Genomic DNA, 14,940 nt, shown 5'->3' on the forward strand with positions numbered 1-14,940 from the left:
GGTTGCAAGTCCCCACAGCGCTCGACCTCAGGCCCATCTGACACCTGCGCCGTTTGTGCCGCCGACGACCTGGACCGGGCAGATCCATGATGATGACCGCGGACACATGCCAGTTCCTTCGCGACCCAACCGTAGCTGATATGGATCCGCTGGGAGCCGCTGCATTCCACAACCTGTCCTGTGGTCCACTCTGTCGGCTTCCTGAGTCGTTGCTCGTCAACATCATGAGTCGCCTCGGCCTCCTGGGCATCAGGTGTCTCAGACGGGCCTGCAGACTGCTTCTTTGTCTCTACACCTCTCCAAAACTCTGTCATATCTACGTCACCCATCGGAACCCCATCAGCTTCTTGCACTGCTAGGCGCCTAGGTGCGACGCTGGGGATCCGACAGATTGTGTCGCTCCTCAAGAAGGATATAGGAGGCTACCGTAAACAGTGTCGAGCCAGGCGGGTGGATAAACGCTGGAAAAGCAAGCTGGCTGCGCTGGCATCGAAGTACTTGGCGCCAGAATTCCTACCCGGCCGGCTGACCGAGATGAACTGCTTCGATCCGAACCGTTGTTCGTGTCTCCGCTATGCCGGGCGAGAGCGCATTCCCGGCGGCTGGCGCCTGACCCATCAATCGGCTGACCTACTGGCTTGTCGGGAGAGGCCCCAGTGCGGTCTCGAGGCACTGCGCGCCTTTCGGAGCAAAGAAGGCAGTAATCAGGACAGAGGCAACCGGACAGAGAGCCACTATGGGAAGGTTTGAATTACGGGGCGCGGCCTGCGGAAAGACCGACGGGAATCGACCCCATTAAAAGTACTAAGCAGTTTCATTAGAAGTACTAACCAGGGCGGCCCGTGCGTCCACCACCAAAATGTTGTATAGTTATTCCGTACAGTATCACTAAACTGAGGTCGGAGCTCAATGCACCATCTTATCGATAAGAAAATATCACGTGACTTACAAGGTTGGAGCTCAACGCACCTTCTTATCGATAAAGGCGTGTCACGTGACTTGCCTATCGCCTACGCGAAGGCAATGCGAGCCCGGGACCTGCGCATAGGCAATGTATGACCGGGACTTGGGCTTCCATTGCCTGCGCGCCCGCATGCCCAGGTCCCGGTTATCCATTGCCTACGCGCAGGTCCCGGGCTTGCATGATCCTGGGTTTGCGGCGATTCCTGTTGTGACATTCAGCTTGGCCGTGTTGTGGCGTGTGCTGCAAGATTTTGGTGGTGGACGCACGGGCCGCCCTGGTGCGTAGTACTTCTAATGAAATTGCTAGTACTTTTAATGGGGTCGGACGGGAATGGCTATGTCGTCGTCCGAATCGAGCCGTATCCGGCAAAGTCGCAGTGCTTGCAGATCACTTACGCGCGCTCTCTTATCGTCCTGCCAGAGATCCGCCCCAGCTCACGAAGCAGCATGCCCGTTACCTGGCTAGAGGTTATAGAGGTCCCGCCAAGACTAATTTTGGCCAATTGTCGGCAATGTTTTTACAGCGTCAATACCCCGCTAAGACCGCCAAGGGGTTTGCACTATCGCTACGGGTTAGCTATAGGTTAGTTCGCCGGGGGTACGGGGGGCGGCGCTAGCCCCCCGCTAGTTAGGATTTGGGTTAAGGTTAGGGTAAGGGTCAAGGTTAGGGTGCAGGTTAACTTCGTTTTCTTTTTTTTCGATTTAGTTGAGGTTTAGTGAAGTTGTTGCTACAAGTCTTCGCGATTGTACATTGTCGATGTTGCTCTAAGTCGTCGCGGCCCCGCTTACCCGTGGCGATTGTAAATACTTGCAAGCGGCAACCTCCGAAATTAGTCTTGGCGGGACCTCTATAACCACGACCGTTACCTGGGCTTGGTGCCAAGTCTTCGACCCGGACTCGTACAACCTGACTGATGATGCGGTTGCGAAACTATTACCGAGATGCGAGACCAGCCTTTTTCCCTTTGCAAGAGACTCATCGTGAATGCACGCGGCGATGTCCGGCTTGGGGAAAGTGAGGACCAGGCTTGCTGCTGTGGGAACACCCTGTGAGACCGGCAAGACGTAGGTAGTCATTGACATGCGGCGATGCTTCGGCTTTCTATGGGGTTGGTTGTCGAGGCGGCACTGGAGGCTAGATGTCTGGGCGAGTCTCCTGGGTGTGGTTTTTGTGGTGGTCAGCTCATGAACGCGAGGGTCGCATTATCCCCTGTCTGCTTGGTGTGGGACTCAGCGTGACATTCACATTATAGGACACTCCTGGTTTGTTTGTTAGTTTGGTTTTTGCCCCCACTTTTTGACAGGGGCCGACAGCCAACCAAACTCGGCCTTTTTGCCCACCTGTTCCTCATCACTCTCTGGAATCCAAGTTCGACTGAAGCACGTTTAATATCGATAAAGCCGCCATTTTTACTTAGCTAACTGGTCAGATATCAAAGGAAGCTATATTGCACTTAGAGGCTACAGTGCCCTCTGACTTCCTGTTGCCGTTGGTTTATTTCGTGCCAAGACGGCTAGGAAGGTACCTGTGATTTAGAGCCCCTGTCGTGATCCACCATAAGTACCAGACTAACAAACAAACCAGGGGTGTATTGTATCCGTAGCGCAGATCCAACCGTCGGCACTCTTGATCATTTAGGACTGCCGTTCCCAGGGAATGTTTTACGAAACTCCACTGCCGCCCACGCTCGCCTAGTGGGTGCATCGGTCTTCGGAATCGCTCGGATTACTTGGACGGCTTCGGTTTTCTGGCTTCGGTTTTCTGGCTTCGGTTTTCTGGCTTCGGTTTTCTGGCTTCGGTTTTCTGAACGTGGTTAGTGGATTCGCTGGTCGGTCCGTTTATCATGTGCGGTGAGATCAGCCAATATACCAGGGGTCATTCTTCTGGGCACTGCCTCATGTTGATGGGGCAACCATGAGGCCTCATTCTAAGCCACTCCAGCCTGCAAAGTACCTTACCATTGTCATCTTCAAGCTGTCCTCCTCTGCTACGTCGCACTCCCATAACTTCCAGGTTGCCACTTCGCTGCGACTGAGGCAGCTACTTCTGGTCACTCATCGCCCTTCAACTTTACCATGAAGCACGTCACACCTTTCGCATTTGCCGCTGGCATAGCCATCGGTGACGCGTTGGCCCAAGTCCGCGTTCCCACAAACTTCCAGGTCGGAGTAAAATGGCAGATCGAGATTCAGAACACGCTGGACATCACCAAGCCCCTGGAGCCCTCGGATGCGGTGGTCTGGGATCTTGACCTCTACCACGTTGCTCGCAACCCTGGGATTGTTGACTACCTCCGGGTAAGACCTCGCGGAAACGCTAGTTCCGCCTCATTGACTGGCGAGCACTGATTCCATGCAGAAAAATGACTCCAACAGGATCCTTATTTGCTACTTCAACGCCGGGCTCGCCCAGACCAGCGACTGTGACTACAACACTAGGTGGAACAACAGCGGCCTCCTCGGCAACGTCTACGACCCGGAGGAGCCGCAGTTCAGCGACGAACGCTGGGTCAACATCAAGAACCAAACAGCCCGAGACTGGATGAAGGACCGCATCACGCTCGCCAACCAGATCGGCTGCGACGGCGTCGACCCGGACAACATCGACGGCTACCTGAACGACGAGGACGGCAACAACGGCACCGGCTGGAACCTCTCGCAGGACGACTACGTCTCCTTCGTAACGGAGCTGGCGGCGCACGCGCACAACCTAACCACCAAGCGAGGCTTCACCCTGCTGATCGGGCAGAAGAACGCGGCCGACATCGTGGACCGGATTGACGGCGTGCTCGACTTCGCGGTGCTCGAGGACTGCAAGCAGCTCAACGACCCCACGGAGCAGGGCTTCTGCAGCGCCTTCCAGCCGTACATCACGGCCGGCCGCCCCGTCTTCAGCATCGAGTACCCGTCGACGCTGGGGAACGCGGACTCGGGCGCGTGCAACCCGGGCGGCGCGAACGCGACGCAGTACGCCGCCTCGTGCGACGCGACCGCGGGCAACGCGAACTTCAGCACCGTGCTCAAGATCCAGGGCGGCGTCGGCGAGCTGAACGGCTGCACCCAGTACTGCGACGGGGGCCGGCCCAACACGGGCGTCGTCGTCACCGCGACGAACTCGGAGCTGGATGGTTCGCCGTGTCCGGCCGGCAGCCAATAGGGAGTGCTGCCCCCGAGCGCGGCAAGTCGCTTTGGGGCTGGTTTCGGATCATTAGACAAGTTGCTGACGCTGGCTTGTGCCGTTGGTTTGGTGATGTCTCTCCTGGAGATGCTGTAGATCTCTCCCCTTCAACTTAGATTAGAGGAGGGAGCGTGCAATATCACGGGCTGCTGCCCCAGATATTTACGCCTTGCGAGCTCTGATTCATCATTCCGGTCATGGCAGGCTCCTACAGTGCCTCATTGGAAGATCAACTATCTGGTCCCAGATGGAGTCGGAGAAGGAGTTGAAGGGTGAAGCATACTTGCTCGCAGACTCCCTTATATTGACGAACAAAGCCGAGCTGCGACTGCGGAAGACAAGACTTAGTCGCTAAGTTAGATGATCTGGCGTCGCAGCGCCGATTCCCATCCTGAGGCCCGCGGCTCTCAATCACCCAAATAAATGTCAGTATTGCCCAAAGAGGCCCTTTCTCCCTCCGCTCACAATCCTCCCCATCAAGCCCCGCCTTGCCTCGCCTCGACGCCCAGCAGAGCTCTCCTTCCCCTTGCCCGTGCCCTTCCATCCACCCCAATCAACTACCCTCTTGCTTCCCTTATCGCCAGCATTCCTAACCACCGCTTGCAAGAACGACGGCCAACTCCGTGGCAGTCCCTCCCCCGCTTCCAACGATCCAACTCGCGCGCGATCACCGTCCGCAGCATTTTCCCTTTCCTCCACCTCCACGCCCCCGACCACCGCATCAGGCAAAACCACCCAGCAACATCTCTCCCCATCACCCCCTCTCCCTTCTTTCATCTCCCCAATTCCGCACGCCCCGTCCCCCTTCTCACTCTCTGCCTCCCCCTCCCCGCCCCCTGGAGTAATACCAGAGGTAGAGCTCCGCACCCCCAAAACAACCCGCAACCCGCCCCCTCCACCCCGCCCCATCCCCGTCCCGGCCCGCGGCAACCCGAAGCTCACCACCGCCCGCTGCCCCGCCAGGAGGGGATATTCCCTTGCCGGCGTGCGGTATGTGACGTAATCCTGCCGCGCTAGCTCACAGCCGGCACCGCCAGCGCCATACTGCAGGTGACGAGCCGGACTGGCGGCGAGCAGCTGGGATGTGCTGGTGGTGGAGGCGGTGGGATTGTGCTTGTCGGTTTGGCTGTGGCGTGTGGTGAACGTGGAGAGCAGGTCGGCGGTGAAGGCGGCGGTGGCGCCGGTTATGGTCAGGCCGGTGACGACGGGGCGGAGGGATTTAAGCGGGGAGAGGGTGTGCGCGAGGTGGGTTGTGGGGGTGTAGGCTGTTGATTCCGGATCTGATTGTAATTCTTGTCGGGAGGAGGCGGGCGGTTGTCTTCGTCTGCGTCTGCTGGGTGCGGAGTTGGTTGCGGGTGGGGTGCTGTGACGAGGCGGCGGGGGTGCATCAGGGCGGAGGCCGTAGTACCGCCTCACGAGCAGGCGGAGGTCGCGAAGTGGATTGGATGCTGGGCGCGTTAGTTGGCTGGTTACGAATCTGTCCACCAGCGTTTTGACGTTGGCCAGCCCGATCAGGGCGTTGAGATTGGCGGCCTCGGGCTGCCAGCTCCCGCCGAGTTTGGTGAAGTCCACCTCGAGCGTGATCGACGACATCAGCGGGCCGTACATATCCATGTACCTGGTAGCCGCTGGCTGCAGGGTCTCCGTCACGCCGAGCGCGTAGACGACGTGGAAGCGGCGGGTCAGGAACAGGGTTGCCAGCACGTCGGCCCGCATGGCGGAGCAGACAGACATGTAGTTATGCAGCGAGCCCAGAACGCTCTCCAAGCTCTCGAACGAGTCTGTTGGAGAGCTCTGGCCCGGTCTCGGCTCGTCCACCGGCCAACATGGCCGGAGAAATGACCGCTTGTTCATGCGGATGGGCCTGTCATGATCGTGGTGGCTGTAGCTCTGGACGATGTACTTCGTAATCTTGAACCGCACGGCATTGGGAAGCTGGAAATAGACGCTTTTGGCGTTTGCGATTCTTTTCTTTGATTGAGCGGTCTGGTCCACGCGGCCTGTGACATGGCCTTCCTGCGTGCTTCTAGTTGTGGGAGTTGGCGAGTTACCCTCTACTTGGAGTCTGTGGCTCGCCAGACGGATCAGGTTTCCCTCAAACGCCGCCTCGCCCGCCGAGTCCTCAGTATCTGTGGCCGGAGGCTGCCTGGTCCAAGAGACTTCAACGCTACGGTCCCACGGGGGTATTTGGAATCGGCTGGTGTCTATAGCCTCGCCGTATTTAGCTGCTTTCGTGGCGTTGGCCAGTGTCACTTGTGCGGCAAGCTGCGCCGGAGGTTTGGATTCAAAGCGTCCGCGTCTCCTCGTGAATTTCCAGCCGAGTTTGTGCATGGTTGGAGAGCCGGTCAACTGAGGATATTGCGAGTAAAACGTCTTGAAAGCAAGGTCTTTTGACTTTGCCGTGACTCGTAAGAGCGGCTGAAACTGTCTCCATAGTCCAGTCGGCGGAGGAGGGCTAAGTACTTCCGTACCGGCCCCCCTATGGGCAGTACTGCATGGGACCATAATTGCTGTTTGGATGTGTTGGCTAATGGCTACAGGTGAGCCGTTGTTGGCGCCTGACTTGTTGTTTGCAGTTGCCCATGATCACAAACAGGGGCATTGTCGCCGCGAAAAGGGGAGCGGAGGGAAAAGGGAAGGCTGAAAAGGGGAGCGGAGGGAAAGGGAAGGCTGTTCACGGAACCATTGAGGTCAACCATAGGTGGTGAATCTGGTTGGCTGCTAATCACCCTCAGCGGTTCCCACGCAGGGGAAGAAAACAATGAAGCCATGAATATGCGAGGTGTCCACCATTGGTGCCACCGAGCGCCGGACTGGGATGAGAGTCACAAGCAGACGGCCTCGGACTCTCGAAGGGATACCACGGGGCACAAACGGGGCACCTCGGGCACAGGTGGGACACAGGAATAACAGGCGCATTCGTGAGAGCAGTTGTTGTGATGGAGGCGTGGCTGGTATCACCAGTTCCCGAGCCAGATACACAAAGAAGTTGACCAGCAGTCATTTTAGTTGTGTGTGCCTCGACATCGACAACGCCAACCCCACGAGATCGCACAATGGCCTTTGTTGATGATGGAAATGGTGTTAGTTGTTCGGGGGGGAAAGGGCAGAGGGTCGCCAAGACGAGGCAATTAGGTAAGCAAGCCCAGCTTTATCGATAGTCAAAGTTGAGCGAAACAGCCCCGCGAAAGCCACCCCACCATCCTGGCCCCTGCCTAGCCATCTTCAACGGCAAGCAGCAAGACGAGTTCCTGCCACAACAGGGAGGCTGCGACTTTCAGGCCTGCTCACCTTCTTAGCTGCCTTAGCACCACGAGCCGCCATCATGTCGGCGCCAGTTCCAAACACCTTCAACGCCGAGCAGGCGGACAATCTCGAGGATGTGCGGCAACCCCGCCGGCCCCCGTTCGAAGACGTCCTCGCAAATGCCCACTGACGCTCGCCCGACGCGCAGATCGAGAAGCAGTTCGCCGTCAAGGCGGTGCAACACATGCAGACGTACTGGGCCATTCTGGAGAAGGTCAAGGGCTCGTCGCTTCGCCTGACCCGGATCGACGACGAAATCTACGAGCACCTCAAGCGCGACTTCCCCGAGTTCGACCCGGCCGAGACCATCGATGAGGACAAGATGAAGAGCAAGGAGGGCAAGGAGCGGTGGCGCAACTTCATGATGGCCTATGAGAAGAAAGTTGATGACTACAACTTCGGCACCCTCCTCCGGTCGAACCCAAAGTGGGAATACGGCGAGAAGGAGACCATCTTCGGTGCGTATCCCTTGCTGGCCCACCCAGGGGGATGTCGCTAACTGTGTGCGCGCGCAGTGCCGCGGATGCAGTTTTACGCTATCGAGATTGCGAGGCAAGTAGACATGGCCTGGCCTTCTGCTTGTTGTTGCTGGTTTCAGCGTGCTGACAGTCCTGCAGAAATAGGTTGGGCTTGAACGACTGGATTTATGAGCAGGCCCAGAAGGAGAAGGCCGCAGCCTCGAAATCTAGCGCATAAAAATACCATTGCATGTTGAACCAGTATTGCTCCTGACTTTCCAGGGCGACGTGGTCGGTGCGCCTTCTGGAATGCTTCTGTTCAGCCCCTTAGTATTGTTCCCCCTGTTGGCCCCGGTGATTGCGCGAGGATAATACTAAGAGCAAACAAAGCTTCCCGCTCGGCCCGGACTCCTATTCTACCACGTTGGCGGGATGGAAATCAAGGTCCCATTATCCGATACGGGAAAGCTACCATTATTCTCGGCCGGGCCTTCCAGCTCATCGAGTACTTCTCTCGAGTCTGAAGCCGAGTTCTTCAGCTTCCTGTCATCCTCCCCCAACTTCAATGACTTGATCTTACAAACAACTCCTTCTCTATCAGTCACGGCAGTGTCTTTCTTTGAACTTGACCTTCAGTCATTCTCTCTTTTCTGCAAACATACCGCAAGTGTTCTGATCCCAAAGACCGCCATTCCCCACCATGGCGTCCTCATCCGCCGGCAACAAGCCACAACAACCGTGGTCCAAAGAGTCCACCCCATCCTACGTTGTCAACGACAGACCCACCGCCATCCAACTCGAGGACGCCCCCCATAACTCCACGCCCACAACCAGCCCGCCGCCCACCAAACCAACCACCAAGTCCTCCTTCCACCACCTCTTCACCTTCACCACCCGGGGGCACGTCCCCCTCCTCCTGCTCTCCCTCGGCACCGCCGCGGCCGTCGCCGCCGCCCGCACCGCCTACGCCGTCCTGCTCGGCCACATCTTCCAGGTCGTCTCGCGCTTCGGCGCCGGCCTGCTCTCGCCCGACGACTTCCTCGCCCAGATCGCCCGCTGGGCCGTCTGGCTGTGCGTCCTGGGCGCCGGCATGTGGCTGTTTGCTACCGTCGACGCTGCCGCCTGGGTCGTCCTCGGGGAGCTGCGCGCCAGGTGCGTTAGGGAGCAAGTGTTTGGGGTGTGGTTGCGGCGGAGGGCGGTGGCGTGGTTTGAGGCGAGGGAGGAGGGTGTCGGGGCGTTGGTGGCTGGGGTGCAGTCGTAAGTTTATTTGTTTTACTATTTTGTCTCCCTTTTTTTTTTTTTTTTTTTTTTTTTTTTTTTTTTTTTTTTTTTTTTTTTTTTTTTTTTTTTTTTCCTTAGCTGACGCTACGTGGTGCAGGAAAACGAGGGAACTGCAGACTGCCGCCGCCCAGACACTCGGGCATCTCGTCTGCGACGTGTTCGTCTTTGCGGCCTGCATCATCGTGGCGTTTGTCTTCTCGTTCAAGCTGACGCTGGTGATGCTCGCCACCGGCGTGCCGTCGGCGCTCATTCTCTGGGCCATCAGCAGGTTCCTGGACCCGGCGATTGAAGCGCAGAAGAGGGAGCTCGCGCAGGCCGCGAAGCATGCCACGGCTGCGACCACCGCCATCGACCTCGTGAAGGTGTACAATGCCGCCGACCAGGAGGCCTTCCAGTTCACTTCGGCCATCAGGCGCTCCGCCAAGTACTACACCCGCCAGGTGCTCTGCAATTGCGGCCAGATGAGCTACGTCAAGCTGTGGATGATCATGCTTTTCGTCCTGGGGTTCTACTTTTCCGTGGTTCTGGTCACCAGGGGCGAGCTCACGCCGGGAGAGGCATTAACGACGTTCTACGCCGTGCTGATCGGCTTCCAGGCGATCGAGGCGCTGGGCCCGCAGTGGTTGGTGCTTGCCAAGGGCATGGCGGCAGGGCAGTGGCTCCATAGTCTGGTGAAGGAAGACGGAAGTGAGGGGATGGACAAGGTCAGCGGCTGGCGGAAGCCTCCGCGGTGTTTGGGCGATATCAGGATGAGCGACGTAAGCTTTTTGGTTTCATCACTTTGAGCGCGGTACTGACAACTCGCAGATCAGCTTTGCGTACCCATCCAACCCAACCAAAACAGTCCTCTGGCCCTCAACTCTTCGGTTTGAGCCCGGACAGCTCACCTTCGTCGTTGGCAGGAGTGGTTCCGGCAAGAGCACCTTAGGCAACCTCCTCGTTCGGTTCTACGAGCCCCTAACCGGAAAAATCACGGTGGATGGGACGCCGATCACGACGCTCGACCTCGACTGGCTCCGCCAGAACGTCACCCTCATCCAGCAATCCAGCATTGTCTTTGGCGACAGCTTCTTCCAGAATGTCGCGCTCGGCGCGCCGGACCCGAATCACGTCCCGCTCGACGCCGTTCAGCAGGCGTGCAGCATGGCCCTCCTGCAGTCGACCATTGCGGACATGCCCAACGGAGTCGACACAGTGGTGGGCCCCGGCGGCTACAGTCTCAGCGGCGGACAGAAGCAGAGGCTGGCGTTGGCCAGGGCGAGACTCCGCGATCCGCCGGTTTTGATCCTTGACGAAGTAACCAGCGGGCTGGACCCCGTCAGCAGAAGTCTGATCATGGAGGCGGTCCGTCTCTGGAGGAAGGGCAAGACGACCATCATCATCACCCACGAGGTCGGCCACATCGAGGATGACGACTACGTCTATGTGCTGGCGGACGGGTGTGTCATTCAGCAGGGGCCGAAGCGGGAGATCGCTGAGGACGAGAGCGGGCTGTTTGCATCGCTGCTTGCATCCGCCGACGATTCACCACTGAGCAGCAGCTCTGCATCAAGCGACGGTGAACTTGACTCTGAGAGCTTCGACGATGAACCCATCCAACAGGCACAACAAGCCAAGTTCCTCCGCGGCACCCTTGTCGACAACAATATCATGTCGGTGGGCCTGTTTTCGCGGTTCTCCCTGAGGGGCGATGCACTTTCCGTTCCGGAGCCGGTCCTCCGTCGGTCTGTTACCCATACCGGCCGAGCCCCGTCTCGCAAGTCAGCCCTCGCCCGGTCTCTGTCCCACAAGGCAGAGCCCGATCGGGCCGCGCCCGGAAAATTGAGCCGCACATCCAGCATTCAGGTCGTCGCCCAAAGGGGCTTGGGTGTGCAGAAGAGTAGGACTCCGAATGCACGGCAGGGTCGGCAAACCGAGCTGGAGGCAGAGTGCCAGGCGTCCCTCGACTCCCTCGAACTCTTCTTTCTTGAGCGTCTTGCTAAGCGCAAGGACCGAGGGAAGAAGCCAACGGAAGGCCCCCTGCTGCCGTCTCTCACGGCGATTCTGAAGACTGTCTGGCCAGCCCTGGACAAGATTGGTAAGGGCCAGCTGGTGCTGGGGCTCCTCCTATGCCTCGTCATTGCCGCCAGCACTCCCCTCTTCTCTTTCTTCTTTGTCAACCTCCTCCAGGGACTCTGGCTCGTCGAGGGCCAGAAAAGCTCGACCGGGAAATGGGCTGGTCTGCTGGCCGTCATTGCCATCGTCGACGCCAGCGCCACCTTCTTTGGCTATTTCTTCATGGAGGAGGCCGCTCAGAAATGGGTCAACTCGCTGCGCGCCGAGGCCTTCAAGCGCATTCTCAGTCAACCGAAATCGTGGTTTGATATGGCCCGCCACTCACCGAGCCGCATCACGCAGTGTCTCGACCGCAACGCCGAAGAGATGCGCAAGCTCGTCTGCCTGTTTGTGCCCATTCTCCTCACCGTCACAACTACGATCTTTGCCTCGCTGATCTGGGCGCTGATCATCCGCTGGGACCTCACGCTGGTGACCCTTGCCGGGGTGCCTGTGGCGGTCGCAGCGGCGCGAGCCAACTCCCTCGTGAGCGACAAGTGGGAGGCCATCTGCGACGATGCTGCTACCTCCACTGGTGCCATTTTCAGCGCAACATTCATCAACATCAAGGTCGTTCGCGCCCTGACGCTGGAGCGCAACTTCACCGAGAAGCACTCGCGCTCAGCATCGTCCACCTTCCGGCTCGGTGTGAAGCGCGCGATCTTCGTCGGCGTCTTTCACGGCCTGCACCAGGCTCTCTCGTACTTCATTACGGCACTCGTTTTTTTCTACGGCTCCAAGATACTCAGGGAGGGCCTCGCCAGCGTGATGGACGTGATCAGGGTCATCAACCTCCTGTTATTCTCGCTCGGCACATCGGTCGCCATGCTGGGCAACCTCCCGCAAATCGCCGCAGCCAAGGCAACTGCCCTGCAGTTGCTCTACTACGCGAACCTGTCTCACGCGGCGAGCCACGAAGCGCACGGCGAGAAGCGTTTGCTGGTCCCCTTGCCGGTGCGCATGACCAACCTGCGGTTCGCCTACCCCAGCGCGCCGGCGACCCAAGTCCTGCGCAACATCAACCTGGAGATCGCCGCCGGAACCTGCACCGCCATCGTGGGCGCCTCCGGCTGCGGCAAATCTACAATCGCAAGCCTCCTTCTCCGGCTCTACGACCCGCTCCAGGACGACGAGACCACCCTCACCTCCCACCGCCCAGCCGGCCCCTCCACCTCGCCGCTCACGTACGCCTCCATCCCGTGCACAGCCCTGCACACGCCCACCCTGCGCAACCAGATGGCGTACGTGCCGCAGACGCCCTTCCTCTTCCCGGCGACGATCCGGGCGAACCTCGCGTACGGGCTGCACGAGGCGTCGCCGCTGCGCGCGCAGGCGAACCTGGCGCGGGCAGCGCGCCAGGCGCACATCCACGACTTCATTGCCTCGCTGCCGCAGGGCTACGACACGCCCGTCGGCGACGGCGGCCTCGCCGTGTCCGGCGGCCAGGCCCAGCGCCTGTGCATCGCCCGCGCGCTCGCCCGCCGCCCCCGCCTGCTCGTCCTCGACGAGCCCACCAGCGCGCTCGACGCGCAGGCTGCGGCCGAGGTGCGCGGCGTCGTGCAGGCTCTGGTCCAGGGCGCGAAGGCTGCTGCTTCTACTTCTGCTGCTGCTGGTTGGGATGATGGGGCCGGGTCGGGCATGGCGGTTGTGGTGATTACGCATAGCAAGGAGATGATGAGGATTGCGGATTCGGTTGTGATGGTTGATGGCGGCGCTGTGGTTGAGCAGGGCGGGTATCAGGAGCTGGTGGCGAAGGGAGGGAAGTTTGCTGCCTTGGTCCGGGGTGGGGTGTGGACTGGGGGTGACGGGGCTGATGATGCTAGCGAGGTGGCAAAGAAGAAGGAGAGGAGTAAGAGACGCCGGGATGTGAACAAGTCGAGGGAGGAGGCTCTGAGACGGCTGGAGGGGGTGTTTCCCTAAGTTGCAGGAGGAGTAACTGGCCGGTTGATGGTCAGGGGTATATGCGGTGCATTTTTTTCTTTTCTTTTCTTTTTTTCCTGCATTCTGATTTTCCTTTCAATGCTTTGGAGCAAGGTTTACGAACATAGGCCGGCCGACTCTGGCTAACATCCAAGACAGTACTTGTTGCTTACCACACCGAATCTGCTGCCAAGTTAGTGCTTTGAGAGCAACGAAACAGATTGACAAGTTGACCGAGAGGAGTTGAAACTCACCCATCCCATATCGGCCCTCCGGGAATTGTGTAATTCTGAGATCATCAGTCATCGGCATCTGTTTGGTTTTGCTCGACCTGTTACACTCACCGTTGTATTGGCGTACTGGTCCGAGTAGATATTGATCTTGATCGACGGGTCTAACCTCCATCAGCGCAACCCAATGGCTACCGAAGCTTCGCGTTTCACTCACTATCTTCTTTGTAAGCGCCCGGGAACTTCACCAAAAACTCATCAGGCGGCAGCAGGTCCCCACCCCCGGTCACATTCAGATGCGCACACTCGGGATAAAACTGCGGTTTATCCTCGACGTGGATCGACAAGATCTCGTGCCGGATCATGTACAGGCCGCTCTTCAGCCCGGCCGGGATCGTGACGGGCCACAGGTCCGGGCTGCCGTCCCAGTTCTGGAACGCCTTCTGGTACCACATGCCCTCGGCCAGGTTCGGCCCGCTGAGCAGGCCGGCCTCCCAGATCTTGAACCAGCGCGCCTCGTTGACGTCGGCGTCGCGGCAGTCGCCGTCGCACCGCGCCAGCCACGCCGTCATGGGGCCCACCGGGTGCAGCCAGTACCAGTACACGGCCGTGATGTTCTCGCCCGCGCGGATGGGAATGTAAGAGGTCGGCGCCGTGGCCGGGGTGTTGCAGGCGAGCGCCTTGTCGTTGACGCTGAAGATCGGGTCGATCGAGTCCCACGCGCGTTGGATCATCCACGGCTGGCCGATCTGGTCGGCCGCCGGCGTGAAGGGGTCGTAGCTGCGCCCGGTGTTAGCCCGCTCGAAATGGTGGAGTTACTAAGCAGGCGTTGTCGGTGCCCCCCTTACGCACCCCCTATACCAGGTGTTGCCCACTGTGTAGTTGGCGAGGCCGCCGTGGGCATGAGCCGGCCCGGCCAGAATGGCCAAGCCTGCCAAGAGCAGCAAGGCCATGGTGCGATGTTGAAGGGCGGTGCAAAGGAGAATTCCTGGGGGAGTGGTGTCGGTGGTATATCTTGGCCGCGGAACTTGGCGAGGGCCTGCTGCGGTGAGCCGGCCAGCGTATCCCTCCCTTCACCTTTGAATTCGATCTTGGCAGCAGCGTTTCCAAAGGGATCTTCGACTCACGGGTTGCCGCCGCGTGCTGCGTTGGCCCAAGACGTTCAAGGGGTGGGCTTCCACCCGCAGTCGGAAAGGGTTGACATTCCCAATTGGTGCGCGTGTAAGAAATGCGTGCAATCTACAGATATACATGGTCCCATGGAACCACGCGTTATGTATAGGAACCACTCTATATTCGACGAACCTCGGCGTGCCGAGTTACCGACCATGACCGGCCGCCCAAGGGGACTACCGTCACTTCCCAAATCATACAGGTAAAACTGTCTCCCAGAAGCTGTGGTACATGAGAGATTGAAACAACGGAGTCTCGGGGCCCCCATCAAGCTCAGAATGAACCGGTACGATGAAAAGATATAACACAGTGTAACCCTCTGTCAAATACAGAGCGA

General features: G+C 58.9%; 5 protein-coding genes across 5 annotated transcripts; 3 read left to right on the plus strand and 2 right to left on the minus strand.

Moving 5' to 3' along the window:
- The first annotated feature begins 2,951 nt into the window (after positions 1 to 2,951).
- On the plus strand, positions 2,952 to 4,315 carry THITE_2096194 (glycoside hydrolase family 114 protein). Its single transcript, XM_003654456.1, has 2 exons — positions 2,952 to 3,261; positions 3,323 to 4,315. Exons 1-2 carry the CDS (start codon positions 3,040 to 3,042, stop codon positions 4,118 to 4,120), a joined length of 1,020 nt encoding a protein of 339 aa, XP_003654504.1. The 5' UTR covers positions 2,952 to 3,039; the 3' UTR covers positions 4,121 to 4,315.
- Positions 4,316 to 5,079: 764 nt separating this feature from the next.
- On the minus strand, positions 5,080 to 6,472 carry THITE_117561 (uncharacterized protein; the record flags this gene model as incomplete). The annotated part of the gene is made up of 2 exons (XM_003654457.1): positions 5,080 to 5,117; positions 5,164 to 6,472. The coding sequence occupies 2 exons, from the start codon at positions 6,470 to 6,472 to the stop codon at positions 5,080 to 5,082; spliced, it is 1,347 nt and encodes a 448-aa protein (XP_003654505.1).
- Positions 6,473 to 7,343: 871 nt separating this feature from the next.
- THITE_2117591 (uncharacterized protein) lies at positions 7,344 to 8,409 on the plus strand. Its single transcript, XM_003654458.1, has 5 exons — positions 7,344 to 7,523; positions 7,596 to 7,905; positions 7,963 to 7,999; positions 8,065 to 8,235; positions 8,296 to 8,409. Exons 1-4 carry the CDS (start codon positions 7,467 to 7,469, stop codon positions 8,141 to 8,143), a joined length of 483 nt encoding a protein of 160 aa, XP_003654506.1. The 5' UTR covers positions 7,344 to 7,466; the 3' UTR covers positions 8,144 to 8,235; positions 8,296 to 8,409.
- Positions 8,410 to 8,605: 196 nt separating this feature from the next.
- On the plus strand, positions 8,606 to 13,200 carry THITE_2051998 (uncharacterized protein; the record flags this gene model as incomplete). Its single annotated transcript, XM_003654459.1, has 4 exons — positions 8,606 to 9,162; positions 9,284 to 9,944; positions 9,994 to 10,899; positions 10,948 to 13,200. 4 exons carry the CDS (start codon positions 8,606 to 8,608, stop codon positions 13,198 to 13,200), a joined length of 4,377 nt encoding a protein of 1,458 aa, XP_003654507.1.
- Positions 13,201 to 13,450: 250 nt separating this feature from the next.
- THITE_2145386 (glycoside hydrolase family 61 protein) lies at positions 13,451 to 14,383 on the minus strand (the record flags this gene model as incomplete). Its single annotated transcript, XM_003654865.1, has 4 exons — positions 13,451 to 13,489; positions 13,545 to 13,594; positions 13,648 to 14,210; positions 14,283 to 14,383. The coding sequence occupies 4 exons, from the start codon at positions 14,381 to 14,383 to the stop codon at positions 13,451 to 13,453; spliced, it is 753 nt and encodes a 250-aa protein (XP_003654913.1).
- Between the last annotated feature and the right edge of the window lie 557 nt (positions 14,384 to 14,940).

Source organism: Thermothielavioides terrestris, chromosome 3 (assembly GCF_000226115.1).
Source record: "Thermothielavioides terrestris NRRL 8126 chromosome 3, complete sequence".
In the NCBI taxonomy this organism is placed as follows: Eukaryota; Fungi; Ascomycota; class Sordariomycetes; order Sordariales; family Chaetomiaceae; genus Thermothielavioides; species Thermothielavioides terrestris.